Source organism: Pleurodeles waltl, chromosome 11 (assembly GCF_031143425.1).
Source record: "Pleurodeles waltl isolate 20211129_DDA chromosome 11, aPleWal1.hap1.20221129, whole genome shotgun sequence".
In the NCBI taxonomy this organism is placed as follows: Eukaryota; Metazoa; Chordata; class Amphibia; order Caudata; family Salamandridae; genus Pleurodeles; species Pleurodeles waltl.
In genome coordinates this window covers 912,087,038-912,108,958 of record NC_090450.1, presented here as the reverse complement: position 1 = coordinate 912,108,958, position 21,921 = coordinate 912,087,038, and the positions used below count along the sequence as shown (strand labels likewise).

At 47.8% G+C, this 21,921-nt stretch overlaps 1 protein-coding gene across 3 annotated transcripts in view; it reads left to right on the top strand.

The window, feature by feature from the left end:
- ATP2A2 (ATPase sarcoplasmic/endoplasmic reticulum Ca2+ transporting 2) overlaps positions 1 to 21,921 on the top strand; it is a 263,413-nt gene that overhangs the window by 134,496 nt on the left and 106,996 nt on the right. For all 3 annotated transcript variants that reach the window (XR_011199488.1, XM_069214880.1, XM_069214879.1), the window contains exons 10-13: positions 3,786 to 3,888; positions 6,192 to 6,323; positions 6,401 to 6,523; positions 6,857 to 7,075. Coding sequence is in view for 2 of the 3 variants with exons in the window: in XM_069214880.1 (XP_069070981.1) it covers positions 3,786 to 3,888; positions 6,192 to 6,323; positions 6,401 to 6,523; positions 6,857 to 7,075 (577 nt within the window). In the remaining variant the exon portion in view is untranslated. The remainder of the gene's footprint in view (positions 1 to 3,785; positions 3,889 to 6,191; positions 6,324 to 6,400; positions 6,524 to 6,856; positions 7,076 to 21,921) is intronic.

Sequence of the window (21,921 nt, the reverse complement as noted above, 5' to 3'; positions counted from 1 at the left end):
GTCCTTCAGGTCCTGGGGGCTGCGGGTGCAGGGTCTCTCCCAGGCGTCGGGACTTTGGATTCAAAGAGTCGCGGTCAGGGGAAGCCTTGGGATTCCCTCTGCAGGCGGCGCTGTGGGGGCTCAGGGGGGACAGATTTTGGTACTCACAGTATCAGAGTAGTCCTGGGGTCCCTCCTGAGGTGTTGGATCTCCACCAGCCGAGTCGGGGTCGCCGGGTGCAGTGTTGCAAGTCTCACGCTTCTTGCGGGGAGCTTGCAGGGTTCTTTCAAGGCTGCTGGAAACAAAGTTGCAGCCTTTCTTGGAGCAGCTCCGCTGTCCTCGGGAGTTTCTTGTCTTTTCGAAGCAGGGGCAGTCCTCAGAGGATGTCGAGGTCGCTGGTCCCTTTGGAAGGCGTCGCTGGAGCAGGATCTTTGGAAGGCAGGAGACAGGCCGGTGAGTTTCTGGAGCCAAGGCAGTTGTCGTCTTCTGGTCTTCCTCTGCAGGGGTTTTCAGCTAGGCAGTCCTTCTTCTTGTAGTTGCAGGAATCTAATTTTCTAGGGTTCAGGGTAGCCCTTAAATACTAAATTTAAGGGCGTGTTTAGGTCTGGGGGGTTAGTAGCCAATGGCTACTAGCCCTGAGGGTGGGTACACCCTCTTTGTGCCTCCTCCCAAGGGGAGGGGGTCACAATCCTAACCCTATTGGGGGAATCCTCCATCTGCAAGATGGAGGATTTCTAAAAGTCAGAGTCACTTCAGCTCAGGACACCTTAGGGGCTGTCCTGACTGGCCAGTGACTCCTCCTTGTTGCTTTCTTTGTTCCCTCCAGCCTTGCCGCCAAAAGTGGGGGCCGTGGCCGGAGGGGGCGGGCAACTCCACTAAGCTGGAGTGCCCTGCTGGGCTGTGACAAAGGGGTGAGCCTTTGAGGCTCACCGCCAGGTGTCACAGCTCCTGCCTGGGGGAGGTGTTAGCATCTCCACCCAGTGCAGGCTTTGTTACTGGCCTCAGAGTGACAAAGGCACTCTCCCCATGGGGCCAGCAACATGTCTCTGGTGTGGCAGGCTGCTGGAACTAGTCAGCCTACACAGACAGTCGGTTAAGTTTCAGGGGGCACCTCTAAGGTGCCCTCTGGGGTGTATTTTGCAATAAAATGTACACTGGCATCAGTGTGCATTTATTGTGCTGAGAAGTTTGATACCAAACTTCCCAGTTTTCAGTGTAGCCATTATGGTGCTGTGGAGTTCGTGTTTGACAGACTCCCAGACCATATAGTCTTATGGCTACCCTGCACTTACAATGTCTTAAGGTTTTGTTTAGACACTGTAGGGGTACCATGCTCATGCACTGGTACCCTCACCTATGGTATAGTGCACCCTGCCTTAGGGCTGTAAGGCCTGCTAGAGGGGTGTCTTACCTATACTGCATAGGCAGTGAGAGGCTGGCATGGCACCCTGAGGGGAGTGCCATGTCGACTTACTCGTTTTGTCCTCACTAGCACACACAAGCTGGCAAGCAGTGTGTCTGTGCTGAGTGAGAGGTCTCCAGGGTGGCATAAGACATGCTGCAGCCCTTAGAGACCTTCCTTGGCATCAGGGCCCTTGGTACTAGAAGTACCAGTTACAAGGGACTTATCTGGATGCCAGGGTCTGCCAATTGTGGATACAAAAGTACAGGTTAGGGAAAGAACACTGGTGCTGGGGCCTGGTTAGCAGGCCTCAGCACACTTTCAATTGTAAACATAGCATCAGCAAAGGCAAAAAGTCAGGGGGCAACCATGCCAAGGAGGCATTTCCTTACAGGGATCTCTTCATTCCTGCCAGTCATCCCTCTTCAAAGTCAATCTATGCCACGTGCAGGTACACATTTGTTGCCTGATAAGGCACCCACAATACTGACCTATTAAACAGCAAACTTTTGAATGCCTTACTTTTATCTCTGGCCCCACAAGGATTTGCAGTGGTCACTATTTTCAGCTTTTTGCATTTGGCAAACCGGCCATCCTTGTTTAAATAACCTGTGGTGATGAGGTTTCTAAAAGGTTCGATACATAGACTTCCCTGAAACACTGAGTTACTTTCTTCGTGTTCACTCCCTTTTATGTAGTTTCACAGTTGCCCTGTCTCCAGCCTCCAAAAGCTCTATTACTTGTTGCAATAATTTCAGCTCGTCGAATGAGCAGTCGCCCAGTGCCACCTTTTTTCTAAACTGGTGAGGAGGACCAGAGTGGCCTTTCTGACTAAAGGTGTTCCTCCTTTTCAAGTTGGGCAATCTATTACACTTCTAATGTTTTTGCTACGCCTCACTCTTATAAAGATGAGGAGAGAGTCCATCGGCTAGATCCTAAGAGAATCTAGAGTTTTTATATTGATCTCACCAAAGACCATTGAGTGGACAAACATTTGGGGTTTTTCTGGGTAAAGAGGTAAGGTGGTGCAGAAAATTACCTTTATCTAGGTGGGTAGTCTACATTAAGATCTGCTATGTATTGGCCAAGGTGCTGCTTCCAGAATGACTGACTGCCCATTGCCCTAGGCTCTAAGGCTCTGACACTGGCTTGGCACGTGGAGTGCCTGTTATTGATGTGAGGCTGTAACGTGGGCATCAGTGCATACATTCACAATGCACTAGGACAGCCAAGTCGAATGGGAAAAGAATGTTGTCCATTCAGACCTGCAGATCTTTTGATCTCAACTTTTCCACAGACCCACCACTTTGGTAGGTGCTGCTTTGGTGTTGGTTCCAAATGTGATGAATCTGCGTTGGTGTCCTTCAGAAGAACAATTTACTTACCTTTAGTAAGACACTTTCTGGTGCTTACTGTATATGACTGAAGATTCATCACCGCCCTCTTACCTCTTCGTTGTGTGAAATTGTCTTTTCTCTCTCTTCCATCTAAAAAGGCCCCAAACTAGAGATTTTCACACTGGTACCTTTTTATTGTTGGGATCAAAGTGCACGAACATACACAAGAAACTTGCGTCTGCACAGGGTGATGCTTATTTACAGCTCTGTCGTCACTTCCAGACGGGACACAGTCACCATGGAACTGGATAGTGATAACTGTCTCCTGGGTCAGTCTTGTGTCAGGAAATATTCCAAAGACTAGGAAACTGCTGTTTGAGTTTCCTCCAGAAAGTGTTACCAACTGTGAGTAACCTATTTGTGAAAATATTACACTGAGATAAATTGGGTATTGTGCATACTGACTTCATTAACCGTTAAAAATGAGTTGAGAATTTTTAGTCTGAAACGTGAGAAATACGTTTCAAAGAAAATGTTCCAGCACAGTGGAGTTTGGCAAAATGTAAACTTGTAGTCCTGTCTGAATCTGGTTCTCACTATTCACATTTTATTAAGGCTTTTAGGTATCCGCACTCACAGTGACTTGAAGAGCTAAACACAGGAGTGAATTCACAAAACAAGATGTTCCTAGATACTCCACTCAAGAGCGTGCCATGCAGGGGAGTTGTACTTATCCTGAATTGTATTGCCCCAGTTTTTATTAATGATTGTAGTCCGGCTGATAGTTTAACTGAACTTTGATCATTACCACAACTTTGCATCACCATAACACTGGAATTAGTCTCTTGTTAAAGTAATTGTAAGGCAGGTAGTGCCTGTTGTAAAGGCAAAATAAGGCTGAAAGCCTACAACAGAGCACTAATAGCTTTTTTGCCATATTGTGTGCACATGAAAAGGGTAAGGCTTTCACTTAATGTTTTATGGATCGGGTGCTATTAATTTTATTCGGTGACAATAGGCAATTGAAAAGTATCATTGTAAAATTGTTTTTCACCTTTATTTTGTAGACACAAAGACGACAAGCTGGTGAAATGTCATCAGTATGATGGTCTTGTAGAATTGGCTACAATCTGTGCACTTTGCAATGATTCGTCTTTGGATTTCAATGAGGTAAGTGTCTTAAGGCAGACCGTTCAGATTATAAGCTGCTTGTGTTGCAGGATTGTTACTATAGGTACCAACTATCATTAGCAGTTAAAATACTTTCCAACACTCCCTTGCAATACATCCTGAAACTGCATTCCCAGTCTTGCCCGGGTGGTGGTGGTGTCACCAATTCTAGTTTACTTGGACTGGAGCAAGAACTTTATTCCCCTATTAGTGAGTATGCTTCAGCACTTAAATTTCTCCATAAAAGCGTCTGGGCAGATTTATGGTAAGAGAAGAAATCTGCTGTCATAGGAGCCTTCTTACCCAAACACTCTGGTGCCCCCTCCCTGGATAAAGCCCTCATCCACACTTTAAACTCACTGCCAGATGCATACTCCTCAACATCACACAAGTATGCCTTCTATGGTTATTTATGCTCTGGACCGTTCCACTGTTTCCGTGTTTATGGCCTTTCAGCTACCCATCACGTGCGCCATTTGGCTGGCCCAGAATCAAAGTAACATTGTTGCCTAACTATCCTGCTTCAGTCAAACCTAGTCCTGGTACCTTTAAAGTAAACTGCTAGAGGTACTGCATTCAAGTTTGGACCTCAGTGGAAAGCTTCTAGTTGAGGGAGTCTGTGCCAACCTGTGCTTAGTGGACTGTGAGTTAGCTGACACCTCAGCCATCTACTCAAGCTTGAATAGTTTCTAAAGGTAAGGGCATTCCAGCCTTTTCTTTGAGACAAAAAACCTTGCACGTGCTTGGTGGTGTTGTAGCATTATTTTAACAAAAACAAATTGTAACTTACCCTCACCCCTTTGCTAAAGAGTACGTATTTGATCAGGCTCTTAATTTAATCTTGATTTGTGGAAGTTATCTGTGCATGCATAATGCGTTCTCCCTGGCCCAGTCAGATGATGTGATGCCTAACTTCAGATGTAGTACATCTATTTCAGACTAATCATAGAACATTGTCTGACACTGCTTGCAGTGAACTGGGGTCCCTGTGGAGGGAAGTGTTAATATTTAGCCGTTCTAGGGCCTGCCTTTCACACAGCCTACTTAAAATGTAAATTCACAATGAACCGTGGTGGATCTTCCTACTAAACCAAAGCATTTAAAACAATTCTATTACGTATACTTAAAAAAAAAAAAATCTTTGCAATCTCAGCGTTTTTCTGAATCACCCGAAAATTCAGTCTATTCATATATTGTAAAAAACGTCATCCAGATCAAGCGCTACTTGGAATGACTGAAGTTTAATAATTTTTAAAACCATCCTTTACCCGTGGGTGCGTCCCATTCATACTTGGAGCTCTCACACTAAACCCATTCTTCATCCATTCTGTTAGTCTTTAAAGAATGCTTTGCCATAGCTTGATATTTATTAAGTGTCCACGTTTCGAGTTTCTGTTGTGCGAACAAACTAGACGTAAAAATTTGATAAAAGGTTGTTTTGTTTTTAGACGCTCGTGGAAACATTAACATGCACACTTTAGTTGTAATTTCATTTCCACTTTCGTTATCGTTCCTTAATGGCCGGTTTCTCAATACCATTAGAATCAAGAACGCCTTTGTATACTTTAAAACTTACCCATTGAAATTGTATTTGAACTAGGTTTTGTATAATACCCGCCAAACTAACCTCACACAACCAACCACCTCACGTAACTGGCACCCAAATGAAGCATTCACTTTAGTAACATAATGCTAGTAAGTACTATGAAAATGCAAATTACACAACATTGTATTTGGCTGTTACATTAGTCGTACTAAAATTGTGCACTGTTGGCCATTGATTTTTTTTTTTGTAGTTTCTTCAGTATGCAATTTATATCCTTTCTGAAATAGAGAATATCTTTCGTTTGTTGATTCTATATGCTGTGCAGTGTGTGTAATTTTTTATTTGAACTTTTCCTTGGAAAAATGTCATTTTGGTTTTAAATACTCAAGCGGTGTTCATAGTATTGTGCAGTACATTGTATTTTTAGCCATTCTCATGCCTTTTCCCTACTAAAATGCGTCCAGATCTGCCTTGGAAGAGGGTATAACGTTTTCTTGCTATACATGAGTTTCAATTGGTTAAGGGATTAGGCTGGACATTTTAAGTCTTACTTTTGGGCCTCATTTTCATTCCTGACCTTTGCTGCTCACTAGAAATCAATTCAAGTGGATATTGAGTGCAGCGGTGCATTGTATGTCATGACCTATAAGATCCCTTTCTTTCTCCAACGCCTGTAGGAAACCTGTAGATGTTTTACTTTTCTTCAAAAGTGAGCCAAGTAATTGACTGAACTTTTTGCTCTTCCTTTGTAATTAAGGCTAAAGGAGTTTATGAGAAGGTCGGGGAAGCCACGGAGACTGCACTCACCTGTCTGGTAGAGAAAATGAATGTATTTGATACAGATCTTAAAGGGCTTTCCAGAATTGAGCGGGCTAATGCCTGCAATTCGGTAAGTGACTGAATATTTTGGAGTCTCATCTGTGTTATAAGTTAAGCATAATGTTCTAACATCTGTGATGTTTACAGGTCATTAAGCAGTTGATGAAAAAAGAATTCACTTTGGAATTTTCAAGAGATCGAAAATCCATGTCTGTATACTGCACACCAAATAAACCAACTCGTACCAACATGAGCAAGATGTTTGTTAAGGCAAGTTAATTTTTTTTTTTTTTTTAAATGGTGCCTATTTAGTGCTTCAATGTGAAGTATTAAGAATATTCACAAGTTAGGGACCATTGAACATTGCCTTGCCTCGTTAATTTTTTAATTTTAGGCGTTGATGGTAACAAAATTTGGGCAAGTATTGGATGATTTAGCAGTCAGTTGAAATAGTAACTAAAGTTCTGTCCAGTGCTGCGTTATATTTAAAATAACCAGATCCGGTGGGTCTGGATGTCCATTTTCGCAGTTTAATTTCTCATTTTAATTACACCTTCACTTGATCCACGATAACGTTTATATTCTTTTTTTTTTTTCCTGTAGGGTGCTCCCGAAGGTGTAATTGATAGATGTACACACATTCGCGTCGGCAGCACTAAAATGCCTTTAACTCCTGGAATTAAACAAAAAATACTGTCTGTTATCAGAGAGTGGGGTACTGGAAGAGATACCCTGCGATGCTTGGCTTTGGCAACTCATGACAGTCCACCAAGGAAGGAAGACATGAATCTTATAGATTCAGCCAATTTTGTTAACTATGAGGTGAGTTTCCCAACAATCCTTTGTCTTGTTAGGGTACAATTATGGGATGCATAGAGTTTAAACTGTAAATAACACGGTCACTTGCTATCAAAATGTCTTGTGTGCGCTTTAGTAGTGAAAGTAATTTTTTGAAACCTGCCTTTGAAAATGTTTTCATTATTGTGCACTTCGGTTCAATTCTCAGGCTTGGATGGAACTCTGAACCACTGGTACCTAATTGCAGGACAAAATGCATACACCATGGGTTACTTACATGAGACATTTATGGAATAATATTACTTTGAATTTGTAATTTGATTTTATCTACATGTGCTACTCTAGCTCGTGGATTTCCTTTGTGTAAGATTGCCAGATTTTGTTGAAAACGCAGGATTACAATTAACAGAATGATGACTAGTTGAATTTTCAAAATGCAATGTGTGGTTATGACTGGAAAAGATGCTAGTGTTAATAGTTGAGGGAGTACAGTCAATCGATGATGCAGCCTTATTGATTTGTGGATATTCGCAGATCTATTGTAGCTAGTTTCCCATCCTACAAACTTGAAATATCTACTCCAGCAAGCCAATGTGCTATTTCGAAATGGAAAAGAAAACCTATACTTAATGCGTTATTAGAAGTTGAATGTATGAAACTGTTCTGCATAAATAGACCAATGGAGTACAACTTCATGAATCCCAGTACAAGTTAGAGGTAATTAGCCATATTTTTCAACAATCGTAGATATGAAACACACTTAAAAGATGTTTACACATTTCTAGAAAAACCGACCATCTGGCACCTCCCTCACACTTTGCAGCTGTGCTAACGCTTACTGTGTGGCTAGGTTTTGAGATTCCTGGCTTTTATTAGCCACATCCTTTAAGGACGTTGGATAGTGTACATTGTTGAAGTGGCTTAGTATTTATTGGTTTTGCAAGTCCATTTGGTTTCCTTCAAAGAAGCCTCTATGCTTTAATTTTTCTTTCCACAAATAGTCTGCACCATCACCACAAACTGGTTTCATCAGATGTTCATTAGCTTGTTCTTCATGTTGCTCTAAAGGGTCCTTCTCATACAGAGGTGTATAACTGGCTTGCAATTTAGCCCTTGGTGTGGGGTTTATGTAACTGTATAAATACAATGATGCATTTAACCTTTTCTGATAGACTTCTAGTTGCAGATTCCTCACCATAGAACTTCCCCTAGGCGTCAGACTGGATCCAGAGATATTGCTTCGAGCAATACCCTTGCGCGTCGGTAGGTGGCGTCTGTCGACTCCGCTGGCGTCGTAGGTGTTGTGGTCGCCATGATGACATCAGGAGTAGTATATAGACGCCGCCCTCACGCAGTGGCGTCAGTTCTTTTCTTTCCGTGCCATACGCTGATCTGGAGAAGAGCTACCCTATTTTTTATTTTTTTTTTGGGCCGAATTTGACCGTTTTGTCGAGTTTTTTTCTGTGCGACTTTGGTGCGTCGATGTCCCCGAAGACCGGGTTCAAGCCATGCGAGGATTGTCATTGGACGATGTCGGTGATGGATCCTCATCAGGTTTGTCTGCGGTGTCTTGAGTACTACCACGACCCGAAGTCATGCTCTGAGTCCCGGGCCATGCATCTGAAGGCTTTGAGGGAGCGGTCCCTAAAGCTAATGACGGCCCGGTACTTGACTCCGCATAGGTCCTGGTCTCGTTTGAGAGGAAGGTCTCGATTGGTCCCGGAGCCATAACCACTTTTCTTCTAAATCCTCGGGTCAAGGTAAGAACAAGTCCCATCACTCTCCGACTTCACCCTGTCGATTGGCTGAAGCGGTGCGGGAAGAGCGTCCACGCACTAGGCCTCCGTCCTCAGAGCCTGTGTCTGAGTCGGCTCTGCACTTCCCGGAGTTTGCCTGAGCGACCCCCACCCAGCTTAAAGAGTTTTATGAGGCCATGCGCCTCATTTGGGTGGTCCGACCGAGCTATGGCGCCTTCGGGCCCAAGGGGTTCGGCTGAGAGGCCTTCGGGTTCTGCGCCGGCAGCTTCGGCTCTGGCCACCGAGGTCACCTCCGGATCCGTGCACGGATCCGCACCGGCGCCAGTTGCACCCTTGAGACCTTCATCAGCGCCGGGTTGCTTATCGACACTCCCAAAGTCGGTGGTGCCCACTATTGACGTAGACCCCGATTCTTATCCCCGATGACTGAGATACAGCAGCTTCAGCCAACGCCGCCTTCGTCTTCGATGGGGCTTATTCGCCCCAGGTCGGATTCGGACCCTTTTTCTTATAGGTATGAATATGGGGAGGAATTGGAGGGGTCCCTGGAGCCTTATGAATACCAGGATGACCATGCTATGGACTGGGCTCGGGAATTGGGTGAAGCCAGTGGTCTAGATACTTCTGACGCTAGCATGCTGTCTCCTCTTACCGTGGCTACGGCGGAGGGAGCAACTTATGGTATGGTGGTCAGTAGGGCAGCTGAAGTCCTTGGCCTCGAGCTTCCCACTGTTGAGGTCAGGTCTAACCTCCTGACGGAGGTGCTTCAGCCTGGGGCTTCTACTTCAGAGCCCCTTTTGCCTTTTAATGAAGCCCTCACCAATGTCCTTTTGGGTACATGGTCCAAACCCAACACAGGGGCTCCTGTGAATAGGACTATTGAACGCCGCCATCGGCCTGCTCCGAACGACCCTAAATTGCTGCCCCCAACACCCCACGCCGGAGTCTTGTTATCCAGGCTTCCTCTTCTTCAGGCGCATTCCCTTCCCCACCCCCGGATAGAGATTCCAAAAGACTGGAACAGTTTGGCAAGAAGTTGTTTTCTTCCTCCAGTCTCGTGCTGCTGTCTGAACACCGCATGCCTTTTGGGCTGCTATACCCACTCTTTTTGTGGGATACGGTTGCGCAAGTCCTGCTGCAGATACCGGAGGAGGCTTGTGCTATTGTCTCCCAAGCTGTGAACGATGGGAGAGATGCTGCAAAAATCATAATCCATTGTGGGCTGGACACAACCGACTCTCTGGGCTGATCTGTTGCTACAACGGTGGCCTTACGACGCCACACTTGGTTACGTACTTCTGTTTTTTTAGGGGGGGGGGATGTCAAACAGTCACTCATGGACATGCTCTTTGATGGCTCCCGTCTCTTTGGAGACTAAGCGGACTTGGCCTTGGAGAGATTCAAGGATTCCCGGGCTACAGCACAGTCCCTCGGTCTTTCCACAGCCCCTCGCCCACCACAGTCTACTTTTCGCACCTTTCGTGGCCACAGAAGGGGCTCCCTGTCGCGTCCTCAACACAGCCACCGTGCCTCGCACGCTGGTCAGCCTATGCATGGCCGCGGAATCCCACGTAGTCGTGGGACAGGGAACCAAAGGTCTGTCCAGTCCACCTCTGCCCCCGCTGCAGCCTCCAAACCCTACTAGTCTGTCTCCTCACTCCCGTTCAGTTGGTGGCAGGATTCGCTATCACCTGCCCCACTGGGAACATATCACCACGGACAGGTGGGTTTTGCAGATCGTTCAAAAGGGCTACCCCCTCCCTTTCGAATCTGCTCCACCACCCATGCCACCATCCTTCAATCACCTTCTAGAGGATCATTTGGCGCTTCTCCGCCAGGAAGTCGCAGCTCTCTTGGCCAAGGGAGTTATAGAAAAGGTCCCTGTGCCCAGGAGTAGGTCGTGGTTGTTATTCCCGCTACTTTCTGATACCAAAGAAGGACAAGGGCTTACGTCCTATCCTAGACCTTCGGGACCTAAACTACTTCCTCAAGAAGGTGAAATCCAAAATGCTTACCCTGGCTCAGGTTCTGTTTGCCTTGGACCCTGGAGACTGGATGGTAGTGTTGGACTTGCAGGACGCTTATTTCCACATCCCTATCCTGCCTGCCCACAGATGTTACCTACGATTCGTGGCAGGTCACAAGCACTTTCAGTTTACCGTGCTCCCCTTTGGCCTTACTAGCGCCCTTCAGGTGTTCACAAAAGTGATGGTGGTGGTTGCAGCTCATCTGCGCAGGTTAGGGGTTTCAGTCTTCCCCTACCTCAACGACTGGCTGTTGAAGGCGGACTCTCCCCAGAAAGTCGTCTCCCACCTTCAGACTACGGTGGACCTCCTGCACACACTGAGGTTCACTATAAACGTGCCGAAGTCACACCTGACCCCCTTCTAAGTTGCTCCATTTCATCGGAGCGGTTCTGGACACAGTGCAGTTTCGGGCTTATCCTCCCGAAAAACGAGGCCAAGACATTCAGGCTATGATTCTGATCTTTCGGCCTCGGTCTTGGGTTTCGGTGAGACTGACTCTGAGGCTGCTGGGCCTCATAACCTCCTGCTAGTAACACATGCCAGATGGCATATGTGGCCTCTGCAGTAGGACCTGAAGTTCCAGTGGGTGCAGCATCAGGGAAATCTCTCAGACCTGATCCAGATCTCAGAGGGGACTGCGAAAGACCTGCAGTGGTGGTTTTCGAATCTGCATTGGGTCCACAGCAGATCTCTCTCCCTTCCGCAACCAGATCTCTCTCCCTTCCCCAACCAGATCTCTCCATAGTGACAGATGCCACTTCTCGGTTGGGGTGGCCACATGGGAGAGGTGGAGATCGGAGGGCTTTGGTCTCCAGCGGAGTTGGGGCTCTGTAGGAAGTTGGCTCTGTATGTGCTATTTCAAAGTAAGGAATAGCATGCACAGAGTCCAAGGGTTCCCCTTAGAGGTAAAATAGTGGTAAAAATAGATAATACTAATGCTCTATTTTGTGGTAGTGTGGTCGAGCAATAGGCTTATCCAAGGAGTAGTGTTAAGCATTTGTTGTACATACACATAGACAATAAATGAGGTACACACACTCAGAGACAAATCCAGCCAATAGGTTTTTATATAGAAAAATATCTTTTCTTAGTTTATTTTAAGAACCACAGGTTCAAATTCTACATGCAATATCTCATTCGAAAGGTATTGCAGGTAAGTACTTTAGGAACTTCAAATCATCAAAATTGCATGTATACTTTTCAAGTTATTCGCAAATAGCTGTTTTAAAAGTGGACACTTAGTGCAATTTTCACAGTTCCTAGGGGAGGTAAGTATTTGTTAGGTTAACCAGGTAAGTAAGACACTTACAGGGCTTAGTTCTTGGTCCAAGGTAGCCCACCGTTGGGGGTTCAGAGCAACCCCAAAGTCACCACACCAGCAGCTCAGGGCCGGTCAGGTGCAGAGTTCCGAGTGGTGCCCAAAACACATAGGCTAGAATGGAGAGAAGGGGGTGCCCCGGTTCCGGTCTGCTTGCAGGTAAGTACCCGCGTCTTCGGAGGGCAGACCAGGGGGGTTTTGTAGGGCACCGGGGGGGGCACAAGTCCACACAGAAATTTCACCCTCAGCAGCGCGGGGGCGGCCGGGTGCAGTGTAGAAACAAGCGTCGGGTTTTCAATGTTAGTCTATGAGAGATCTCGGGATCTCTTCAGCGCTGCAGGCAGGCAAGGGGGGGATTCCTCGGGGAAACCTCCACTTGGGCAAGGGAGAGGGACTCCTGGGGGTCACTTCTCCAGTGAAAGTCCGGTCCTTCAGGTCCTGGGGGCTGCGGGTGCAGGGTCTCTCCCAGGCGTCGGGACTTTAGGTTCAAAGAGTCGCGGTCAGGGGAAGCCTCGGGATTCCCTCTGCAGGCGGCGCTGTGGGGGCTCAGGGGGGACAGGTTTTGGTACTCACAGTATCAGAGTAGTCCTGGGGTCCCTCCTGAGGTGTTGGATCGCCACCAGCCGAGTCGGGGTCGCCGGGTGCAGTGTTGCAAGTCTCACGCTTCTTGCGGGGAGCTTGCAGGGTTCTTTAAAGTTGCTGGAAACAAAGTTGCAGCTTTTCTTGGAGCAGGTCCGCTGTCCTCGGGAGTTTCTTGTCTTTTCGAAGCAGGGGCAGTCCTCGGAGGATGTCGAGGTCGCTGGTCCCTTTGGAAGGCGTCGCTGGAGCAGGATCTTTGGAAGGCAGGAGACAGGCCGGTGAGTTTCTGGAGCCAAGGCAGTTGTCGTCTTCTGGTCTTCCGCTGCAGGGGTTTTCAGCTGGGCCGTCCTTCTTCTTGTAGTTGCAGGAATCTAATTTTCTAGGGTTCAGGGTAGCCCTTAAATACTAAATTTAAGGGCGTGTTTAGGTCTGGGGGGTTAGTAGCCAATGGCTACTAGCCCTGAGGGTGGGTACACCCTCTTTGTGTCTCCTCCCAAGGGGAGGGGGTCACAATCCTAACCCTATTGGGGGAATCCTCCATCTGCAAGATGGAGGATTTCTAAAAGTTAGTCACCTCAGCTCAGGACACCTTAGGGGCTGTCCTGACTGGCCAGTGACTCCTCCTTGTTGTTCTCATTATTTTCTCCGGCCTTGCCGCCAAAAGTGGGGCCTGGCCGGAGGGGGCGGGCAACTCCACTAGCTGGAGTGTCCTGCTGGGTTGGCACAAAGGAGGTGAGCCTTTGAGGCTCACCGCCAGGTGTTACAGTTCCTGCCTGGGGGAGGTGTTAGCATCTCCACCCAGTGCAGGCTTTGTTACTGGCCTCAGAGTGACAAAGGCACTCTCCCCATGGGGCCAGCAACATGTCTCGGTTTGTGGCAGGCTGCTAAAACTAGTCAGCCTACACAGATAGTCGGTTAAGTTTCAGGGGGCACCTCTAAGGTGCCCTCTGTGGTGTATTTTACAATAAAATGTACACTGGCATCAGTGTGCATTTATTGTGCTGAGAAGTTTGATACCAAACTTCCCAGTTTTCAGTGTAGCCATTATGGTGCTGTGGAGTTCGTGTTTGACAGACTCCCAGACCATATAGTCTTATGGCTACCCTGCACTTACAATGTCTAAGGTTTTATTTAGACACTGTAGGGGTACCATGCTCATGCACTGGTACCCTCACCTATGGTATAGTGCACCCTGCCTTAGGGCTGTAAGGCCTGCTAGAGGGGTGTCTTACCTATACTGCATAGGCAGTGAGAGGCTGGCATGGCACCCTGAGGGGAGTGCCATGTCGACTTACTCGTTTTGTCCTCACTAGCACACACAAGCTGGCAAGCAGTGTGTCTGTGCTGAGTGAGAGGTCTCCAGGGTGGCATAAGACATGCTGCAGCCCTTAGAGACCTTCCTTGGCATCAGGGCCCTTGGTACTAGAAGTACCAGTTACAAGGGACTTATCTGGATGCCAGGGTCTGCCAATTGTGGATACAAAAGTACAGGTTAGGGAAAGAACACTGGTGCTGGGGCCTGGTTAGCAGGCCTCAGCACACTTTCAATTGTAAACATAGCATCAGCAAAGGCAAAAAGTCAGGGGGCAACCATGCCAAGGAGGCATTTCCTTACACAACCCCCCCCCCAAACGAAAGAGGATGAGACTAACCTTTCCCAAGAGAGTCTTCATTTTCTAAGTGGAAGAACCTGGAAAGGCCATCTGCATTGGCATGGGCAGTCCCAGGTCTGTGTTCCACTATAAAGTCCATTCCCTGTAGGGAGATGGACCACCTCAACAGTTTAGGATTTTCACCTTTCATTTGCATCAGCCATTTGAGAGGTCTGTGGTCAGTTTGAACTAGGAAGTGAGTCCCAAAGAGGTATGGTCTCAGCTTCTTCAGGGACCAAACCACAGCAAAGGCCTCCCTCTCAATGGCACTCCAACGCTGCTCCCTGGGGAGTAACCTCCTGCTAATGAAAGCAACAGGCTGGTCAAGGCCATCATCATTTGTTTGGGACAAAACTGCCCCTATCCCATGTTCAGAGGCATCAGTCTGCACAATGAACTGCTTAGAATAATCTGGAGCTTTTAGAACTGGTGCTGAGCACATTGCTTGTTTCAGGGTGTCAAAGGCCTGTTGGCATTCCACAGTCCAGTTCACTTTCTTGGGCATTTTCTTGGAGGTGAGTTCAGTGAGGGCTGTCACAATGGATCCATATCCCTTCACAAACCTCCTGTAATACCCAGTCAAGCCAAGGAATGCCCTGACTTGAGTCTGGGTTTTTGGAGCTACCCAGTCCAGAATAGTCTGGATCTTGGGTTGGAGTGGCTGAACTTGGCCTCCACCTACAAGGTGTCCCAAGTAAACCACAGTTCCCTGCCCTATCTGGCATTTGGATGCCTTGATAGAGAGGCCTGCAGATTGCAGAGCCTTCAAAACCTTCCTCAGGTGGACCAGGTGATCCTGCCAGGTGGAGCTAAAGACAGCAATATCATCAAGATAAGCTGTGCTAAAGGACTCCAAGCCAGCAAGGACTTGATTCACCAACCTTTGGAAGGTGGCAGGGGCATTCTTTAAACCAAAGGGCATAACAGTAAACTGATAATGCCCATCAGGTGTGGAGAATGCTGTCTTTTCTTTTGCTCCAGGTGCCATTTTTATTTGCCAGTACCCTGCTGTCAAGTCAAAGGTACTTAGAAATTTGGCAGCACCTAATTTATCAATGAGCTCATCAGCTCTTGGAATTGGATGGGCATCTGTCTTGGTGACAGAATTGAGCCCTCTGTAGTCCACACAAAACCTCATCTCTTTCTTTCCATCTTTGGTGTGAGGTTTGGGGACTAAGACCACTGGGCTAGCCCAGGGGCTGTCAGAGCGCTCAATTACTCCCAATTCCAGCATCTTGTGGACTTCCACCTTGATGCTTTCCTTAACATGGTCAGACTGTCTAAAGATTTTGTTCTTGACAGGCATGCTGTCTCCTGTGTCCACATCATGGGTACACAGGTGTGTCTGACCAGGGGTTAAGGAGAAGAGTTCAGGAAACTGTTGTAGGACTCTCCTACAATCAGCTTGCTGTTGGCCAGAGAGGGTGTCTGAGTAGATCACTCCATCTACTGTACCATCTTTTGGGTCTGATGACAGAAGATCAGGGAGAGGTTCACTCTCTGCCTCCTGATCCTCATCTGTTACCATCAACAGATTGACATCAGCCCTGTCGTGGAAGAGCTTAAGGCGGTTTACATGGATCACCCTCTTGGGGCTCCTGCTTGTGCCCAGGTCCACCAAGTAGGTGACCTGACTCTTCCTCTCTAGTACTGGGTAAGGGCCACTCCATTTGTCCTGGAGTGCCCTGGGAGCCACAGGCTCCAGAACCCAGACTTTCTGCCCTGGTTGTAACTCAACCAGTGCAGCCTTTTGGTCATACCAAAACTTCTGGAGCTGTTGGCTGGCCTCAAGGTTTTTGGTTGCCTTTTCCATGTACTCTGCCATTCTAGAGCGAAGGCCAAGTACATAGTCCACTATGTCCTGTTTAGGCTCATGGAGAGGTCTCTCCCAGCCTTCTTTAACAAGGGCAAGTGGTCCCCTTACAGGATGACCAAACAGAAGTTCAAAGGGGGAGAATCCTACTCCCTTCTGTGGCACCTCTCTGTAAGCGAAAAGCAGGCATGGCAAGAGGACATCCCATCTCCTTTTGAGTTTTTCTGGGAGCCCCATGATCATGCCCTTTAATGTCTTGTTGAATCTCTCAACTAAGCCATTAGTTTGTGGATGTTATGGTGTAGTGAATTTGTAAGTCACCCCACACTCATTCCACATGTGCTTTAGGTATGCTGACATGAAGTTGGTACCTCTGTCAGACACCACCTCCTTAGGGAAACCCACTCTGGTAAAGATACCAATGAGGGCCTTGGCTACTGCAGGGGCAGTAGTCGACCTAAGGGGAATAGCTTCAGGATACCTGGTAGCATGATCCACTACTACCAGGATATACATATTTCCTGAGGCTGTGGGAGGTTCTAGTGGACCAACTATGTCCACACCCACTCTTTCAAAGGGAACCCCCACCACTGGAAGTGGAATGAGGGGGGCCTTTGGATGCCCACCTGTCTTACCACTGGCTTGACAGGTGGGGCAGGAGAGGCAAAACTCCTTAACCATGTTGGACATATTGGGCCAGTAGAAGTGGTTGACTAACCTCTCCCACGTCTTGGTTTGTCCCAAATGTCCAGCAAGGGGAATGTCATGGGCCAATGTTAGGATGAACTCTCTGAACAGCTGAGGCACTACCACTCTCCTAGTGGCACCAGGTTTGGGGTCTCTGGCCTCAGTGTACAGGAGTCCATCTTCCCAATAGACCCTATGCGTTCCATTTTTCTTGCCTTTGGACTCTTCAGCAGCTTGCTGCCTAAGGCCTTCAAGAGAGGGACAGGTTTCTTGTCCCTTACACAGCTCCTCCCTTGAGGGTCCCCCTGGGCCTAAGAGCTCAACCTGATAAGGTTCAAGCTCCAAAGGCTCAGTTCCCTCAGAGGGCAGAACTTCTTCCTGAGAAGAGAGGTTCCCTTTCTTTTGCTGTGTTGCAGTTGGTTTCCCAACTGACTTTCCTGTTCTCTTGGTAGGCTGGGCCATTCTTCCAGACTCCAGCTCTACTTGTTCACCCTGTGCCCTGCATTGTGCTCTTGTTTTCACACACACCAGTTCAGGGATACCCAGCATTGCTGCATGGGTTTTTAGCTCTACCTCAGCCCATGCTGAGGACTCCAGGTCATTTCCAAGCAGACAGTCCACTGGGATATTTGAGGAGACCACCACCTGTTTCAGGCCATTGACCCCTCCCCATTCTAAAGTAACCATTGCCATGGGATGTACTTTTCTCTGATTGTCAGCGTTGGTGACTGTGTAAGTTTTTCCAGTCAGGTATTGGCCAGGGGAAACCAGTTTCTCTGTCACCATGGTGACACTGGCACCTGTATCCCTCAGGCCCTCTATTCTAGTCCCATTAATTAAGAGTTGCTGTCTGTATTTTTGCATGTTAGGCGGCCAGACAGCTAGTGTGGCTAAATCCACCCCACCCTCAGAAACTAGAGTAGCTTCAGTGTGGACCCTGATTTGCTCTGGGCACACTGTTGATCCCACTTGGAGACTAGCCATACCAGTGTTACCTGGATGGGAGTTTGGAGTGGAACCTTTCTTGGGACAGGCCTTGTCTCCAGTTTGGTGTCCATGCTGTTTACAGCTATGACACCAGGCCTTTTTGGGATCAAAGTTTTTACCCTTGTACCCATTGTTTTGTGAAGAGGCTCTGGGCCCACCCTCCTGTGCAGGTTTTTGGGGGCCTGTAGAAGACTCTTTACTATTTTTAGTTTTGGTTGTCTCATCACCCTTCCCCTGGGGAGTCTTTGTGACCCCTTTCTTTTGGTCACCCCCTGTTGAAGTCTTGGACACCCTTGTCTTGACCCAATGGTCCGCCTTCTTTCCCAATTCTTGGGGAGAAATTGGTCCTAGGTCTACCAGATGCTGATGCAGTTTATCATTGAAACAATTACTTAACAGGTGTTCTTTCACAAATAAATTGTACAGCCCATCATAATTACTTACACCACTGCCTTGAATCCAACCATCTAGTGTTTTCACTGAGTAGTCAACAAAGTCAACCCAGGTCTGGCTCGAGGATTTTTGAGCCCCCCTGAACCTAATCCTGTACTCCTCAGTGGAGAATCCAAAGCCCTCAATCAGGGTACCCTTCATGAGGTCATAAGATTCTGCATCTTGTCCAGAGAGTGTGAGGAGTCTATCCCTACACTTTCCTGTGAACATTTCCCAAAGGAGAGCACCCCAGTGAGATCTGTTCACTTTTCTGGTTACACAAGCCCTCTCAAAAGCTGTGAACCATTTGGTGATGTCATCACCATCTTCATATTTAGTTACAATCCCTTTAGGGATTTTCAACATGTCAGGAGAATCTCTGACCCTATTTATGTTGCTGCCACCATTGATGGGTCCTAGGCCCATCTCTTGTCTTTCCCTCTCTATGGCTAGGATCTGTCTTTCCAAAGCCAATCTTTTGGCCATCCTGGCTAACTGGATGTCCTCTTCACTGGGGCTATCCTCAGTGATTTCAGAGGTGTTGGTCTCTCCTGTGAGGGAACCAGCATCTCTGACTATTATTTTTGGAGTCAGGGTTTGAGGGACCCTGTTCTCCCTAGATAGGACTGGTAGGGGGGAATTGTCCTCCAAGTCACTATCCTCTTCCTCTGAGTTGCCACCCTCAGAGGGGTTGGCCTTTTCAAACTCTGCCAAAAGCTCCTGGAGCTGTATTTTGGTAGGTTTGGGGCCCATTGTTATTTTCTTTATTTTACAGAGTGACCTTAGCTCCCTCATCTTAAGATGGAGGTAAGGTGTGGTGTCGAGTTCCACCACAGTCACATCTGTGCTAGACATTTTGCTTCTAAAAGTTGGAATACTTTTTAAGAATCTACAACTGGTTCTAGAATCTAATTCAAACTTTTACAAACTTTTAAACTCTAAAAGAAATGCTAAACAGGATCTAACACAAGGCCCTAGCAGGTCTTTTAAGAATTTAGAAAACTTTTCAAATTGCAAAAATCAATTTCTAATGACAATTTTGGAATTTGTCGTGTGATCAGGTATTGGCTGAGTAGTCCAGCAAATGCAAAGTCTTGTACCCCACCGCTGATCCACCAATGTAGGAAGTTGGCTCTGTATGTGCTATTTCAAAGTAAGGAATAGCATGCACAGAGTCCAAGGGTTCCCCTTAGAGGTAAAATAGTGGTAAAAATAGATAATACTAATGCTCTATTTTGTGGTAGTGTGGTCGAGCAATAGGCTTATCCAAGGAGTAGTGTTAAGCATTTGTTGTACATACACATAGACAATAAATGAGGTACACACACTCAGAGACAAATCCAGCCAATAGGTTTTTATATAGAAAAATATCTTTTCTTAGTTTATTTTAAGAACCACAGGTTCAAATTCTACATGCAATATCTCATTCGAAAGGTATTGCAGGTAAGTACTTTAGGAACTTCAAATAATCAAAATTGCATGTATACTTTTCAAGTTATTCGCAAATAGCTGTTTTAAAAGTGGACACTTAGTGCAATTTTCACAGTTCCTAGGGGAGGTAAGTATTTGTTAGGTTAACCAGGTAAGTAAGACACTTACAGGGCTTAGTTCTTGGTCCAAGGTAGCCCACCGTTGGGGGTTCAGAGCAACCCCAAAGTCACCACACCAGCAGCTCAGGGCCGGTCAGGTGCAGAGTTCCGAGTGGTGCCCAAAACACATAGGCTAGAATGGAGAGAAGGGGGTGCCCCGGTTCCGGTCTGCTTGCAGGTAAGTACCCGCGTCTTCGGAGGGCAGACCAGGGGGGTTTTGTAGGGCACCGGGGGGGGCACAAGTCCACACAGAAATTTCACCCTCAGCAGCGCGGGGGCGGCCGGGTGCAGTGTAGAAACAAGCGTCGGGTTTTCAATGTTAGTCTATGAGAGATCTCGGGATCTCTTCAGCGCTGCAGGCAGGCAAGGGGGGGATTCCTCGGGGAAACCTCCACTTGGGCAAGGGAGAGGGACTCCTGGGGGTCACTTCTCCAGTGAAAGTCCGGTCCTTCAGGTCCTGGGGGCTGCGGGTGCAGGGTCTCTCCCAGGCGTCGGGACTTTAGGTTCAAAGAGTCGCGGTCAGGGGAAGCCTCGGGATTCCCTCTGCAGGCGGCGCTGTGGGGGCTCAGGGGGGACAGGTTTTGGTACTCACAGTATCAGAGTAGTCCTGGGGTCCCTCCTGAGGTGTTGGATCGCCACCAGCCGAGTCGGGGTCGCCGGGTGCAGTGTTGCAAGTCTCACGCTTCTTGCGGGGAGCTTGCAGGGTTCTTTAAAGTTGCTGGAAACAAAGTTGCAGCTTTTCTTGGAGCAGGTCCGCTGTCCTCGGGAGTTTCTTGTCTTTTCGAAGCAGGGGCAGTCCTCAGAGGATGTCGAGGTCGCTGGTCCCTTTGGAAGGCGTCGCTGGAGCAGGATCTTTGGAAGGCAGGAGACAGGCCGGTGAGTTTCTGGAGCCAAGGCAGTTGTCGTCTTCTGGTCTTCCGCTGCAGGGGTTTTCAGCTGGGCCGTCCTTCTTCTTGTAGTTGCAGGAATCTAATTTTCTAGGGTTCAGGGTAGCCCTTAAATACTAAATTTAAGGGCGTGTTTAGGTCTGGGGGGTTAGTAGCCAATGGCTACTAGCCCTGAGGGTGGGTACACCCTCTTTGTGTCTCCTCCCAAGGGGAGGGGGTCACAATCCTAACCCTATTGGGGGAATCCTCCATCTGCAAGATGGAGGATTTCTAAAAGTTAGAGTCACCTCAGCTCAGGACACCTTAGGGGCTGTCCTGACTGGCCAGTGACTCCTCCTTGTTATTCTCATTATTTTCTCCGGCCTTGCCGCCAAAAGTGGGGCCTGGCCGGAGGGGGCGGGCAACTCCACTAGCTGGAGTGTCCTGCTGGGTTGGCACAAAGGAGGTGAGCCTTTGAGGCTCACCGCCAGGTGTGACAATTCCTGCCTGGGAGAGGTGTTAGCATCTCCACCCAGTGCAGGCTTTGTTACTGGCCTCAGAGTGACAAAGGCACTCTCCCCATGGGGCCAGCAACATGTCTCGGTTTGTGGCAGGCTGCTAAAACTAGTCAGCCTACACAGATAGTCGGTTAAGTTTCAGGGGGCACCTCTAAGGTGCCCTCTGTGGTGTATTTTACAATAAAATGTACACTGGCATCAGTGTGCATTTATTGTGCTGAGAAGTTTGATACCAAACTTCCCAGTTTTCAGGGTAGCCATTATGGTGCTGTGGAGTTCGTGTTTGACAGACTCCCAGACCATATACTCTTATGGCTACCCTGCACTTACAATGTCTAAGGTTTTATTTAGACACTGTAGGGGTACCATGCTCATGCACTGGTACCCTCACCTATGGTATAGTGCACCCTGCCTTAGGGCTGTAAGGCCTGCTAGAGGGGTGTCTTACCTATACTGCATAGGCAGTGAGAGGCTGGCATGGCACCCTGAGGGGAGTGCCATGTCGACTTACTCGTTTTGTCCTCACTAGCACACACAAGCTGGCAAGCAGTGTGTCTGTGCTGAGTGAGAGGTCTCCAGGGTGGCATAAGACATGCTGCAGCCCTTAAAGACCTTCCTTGGCATCAGGGCCCTTGGTACTAGAAG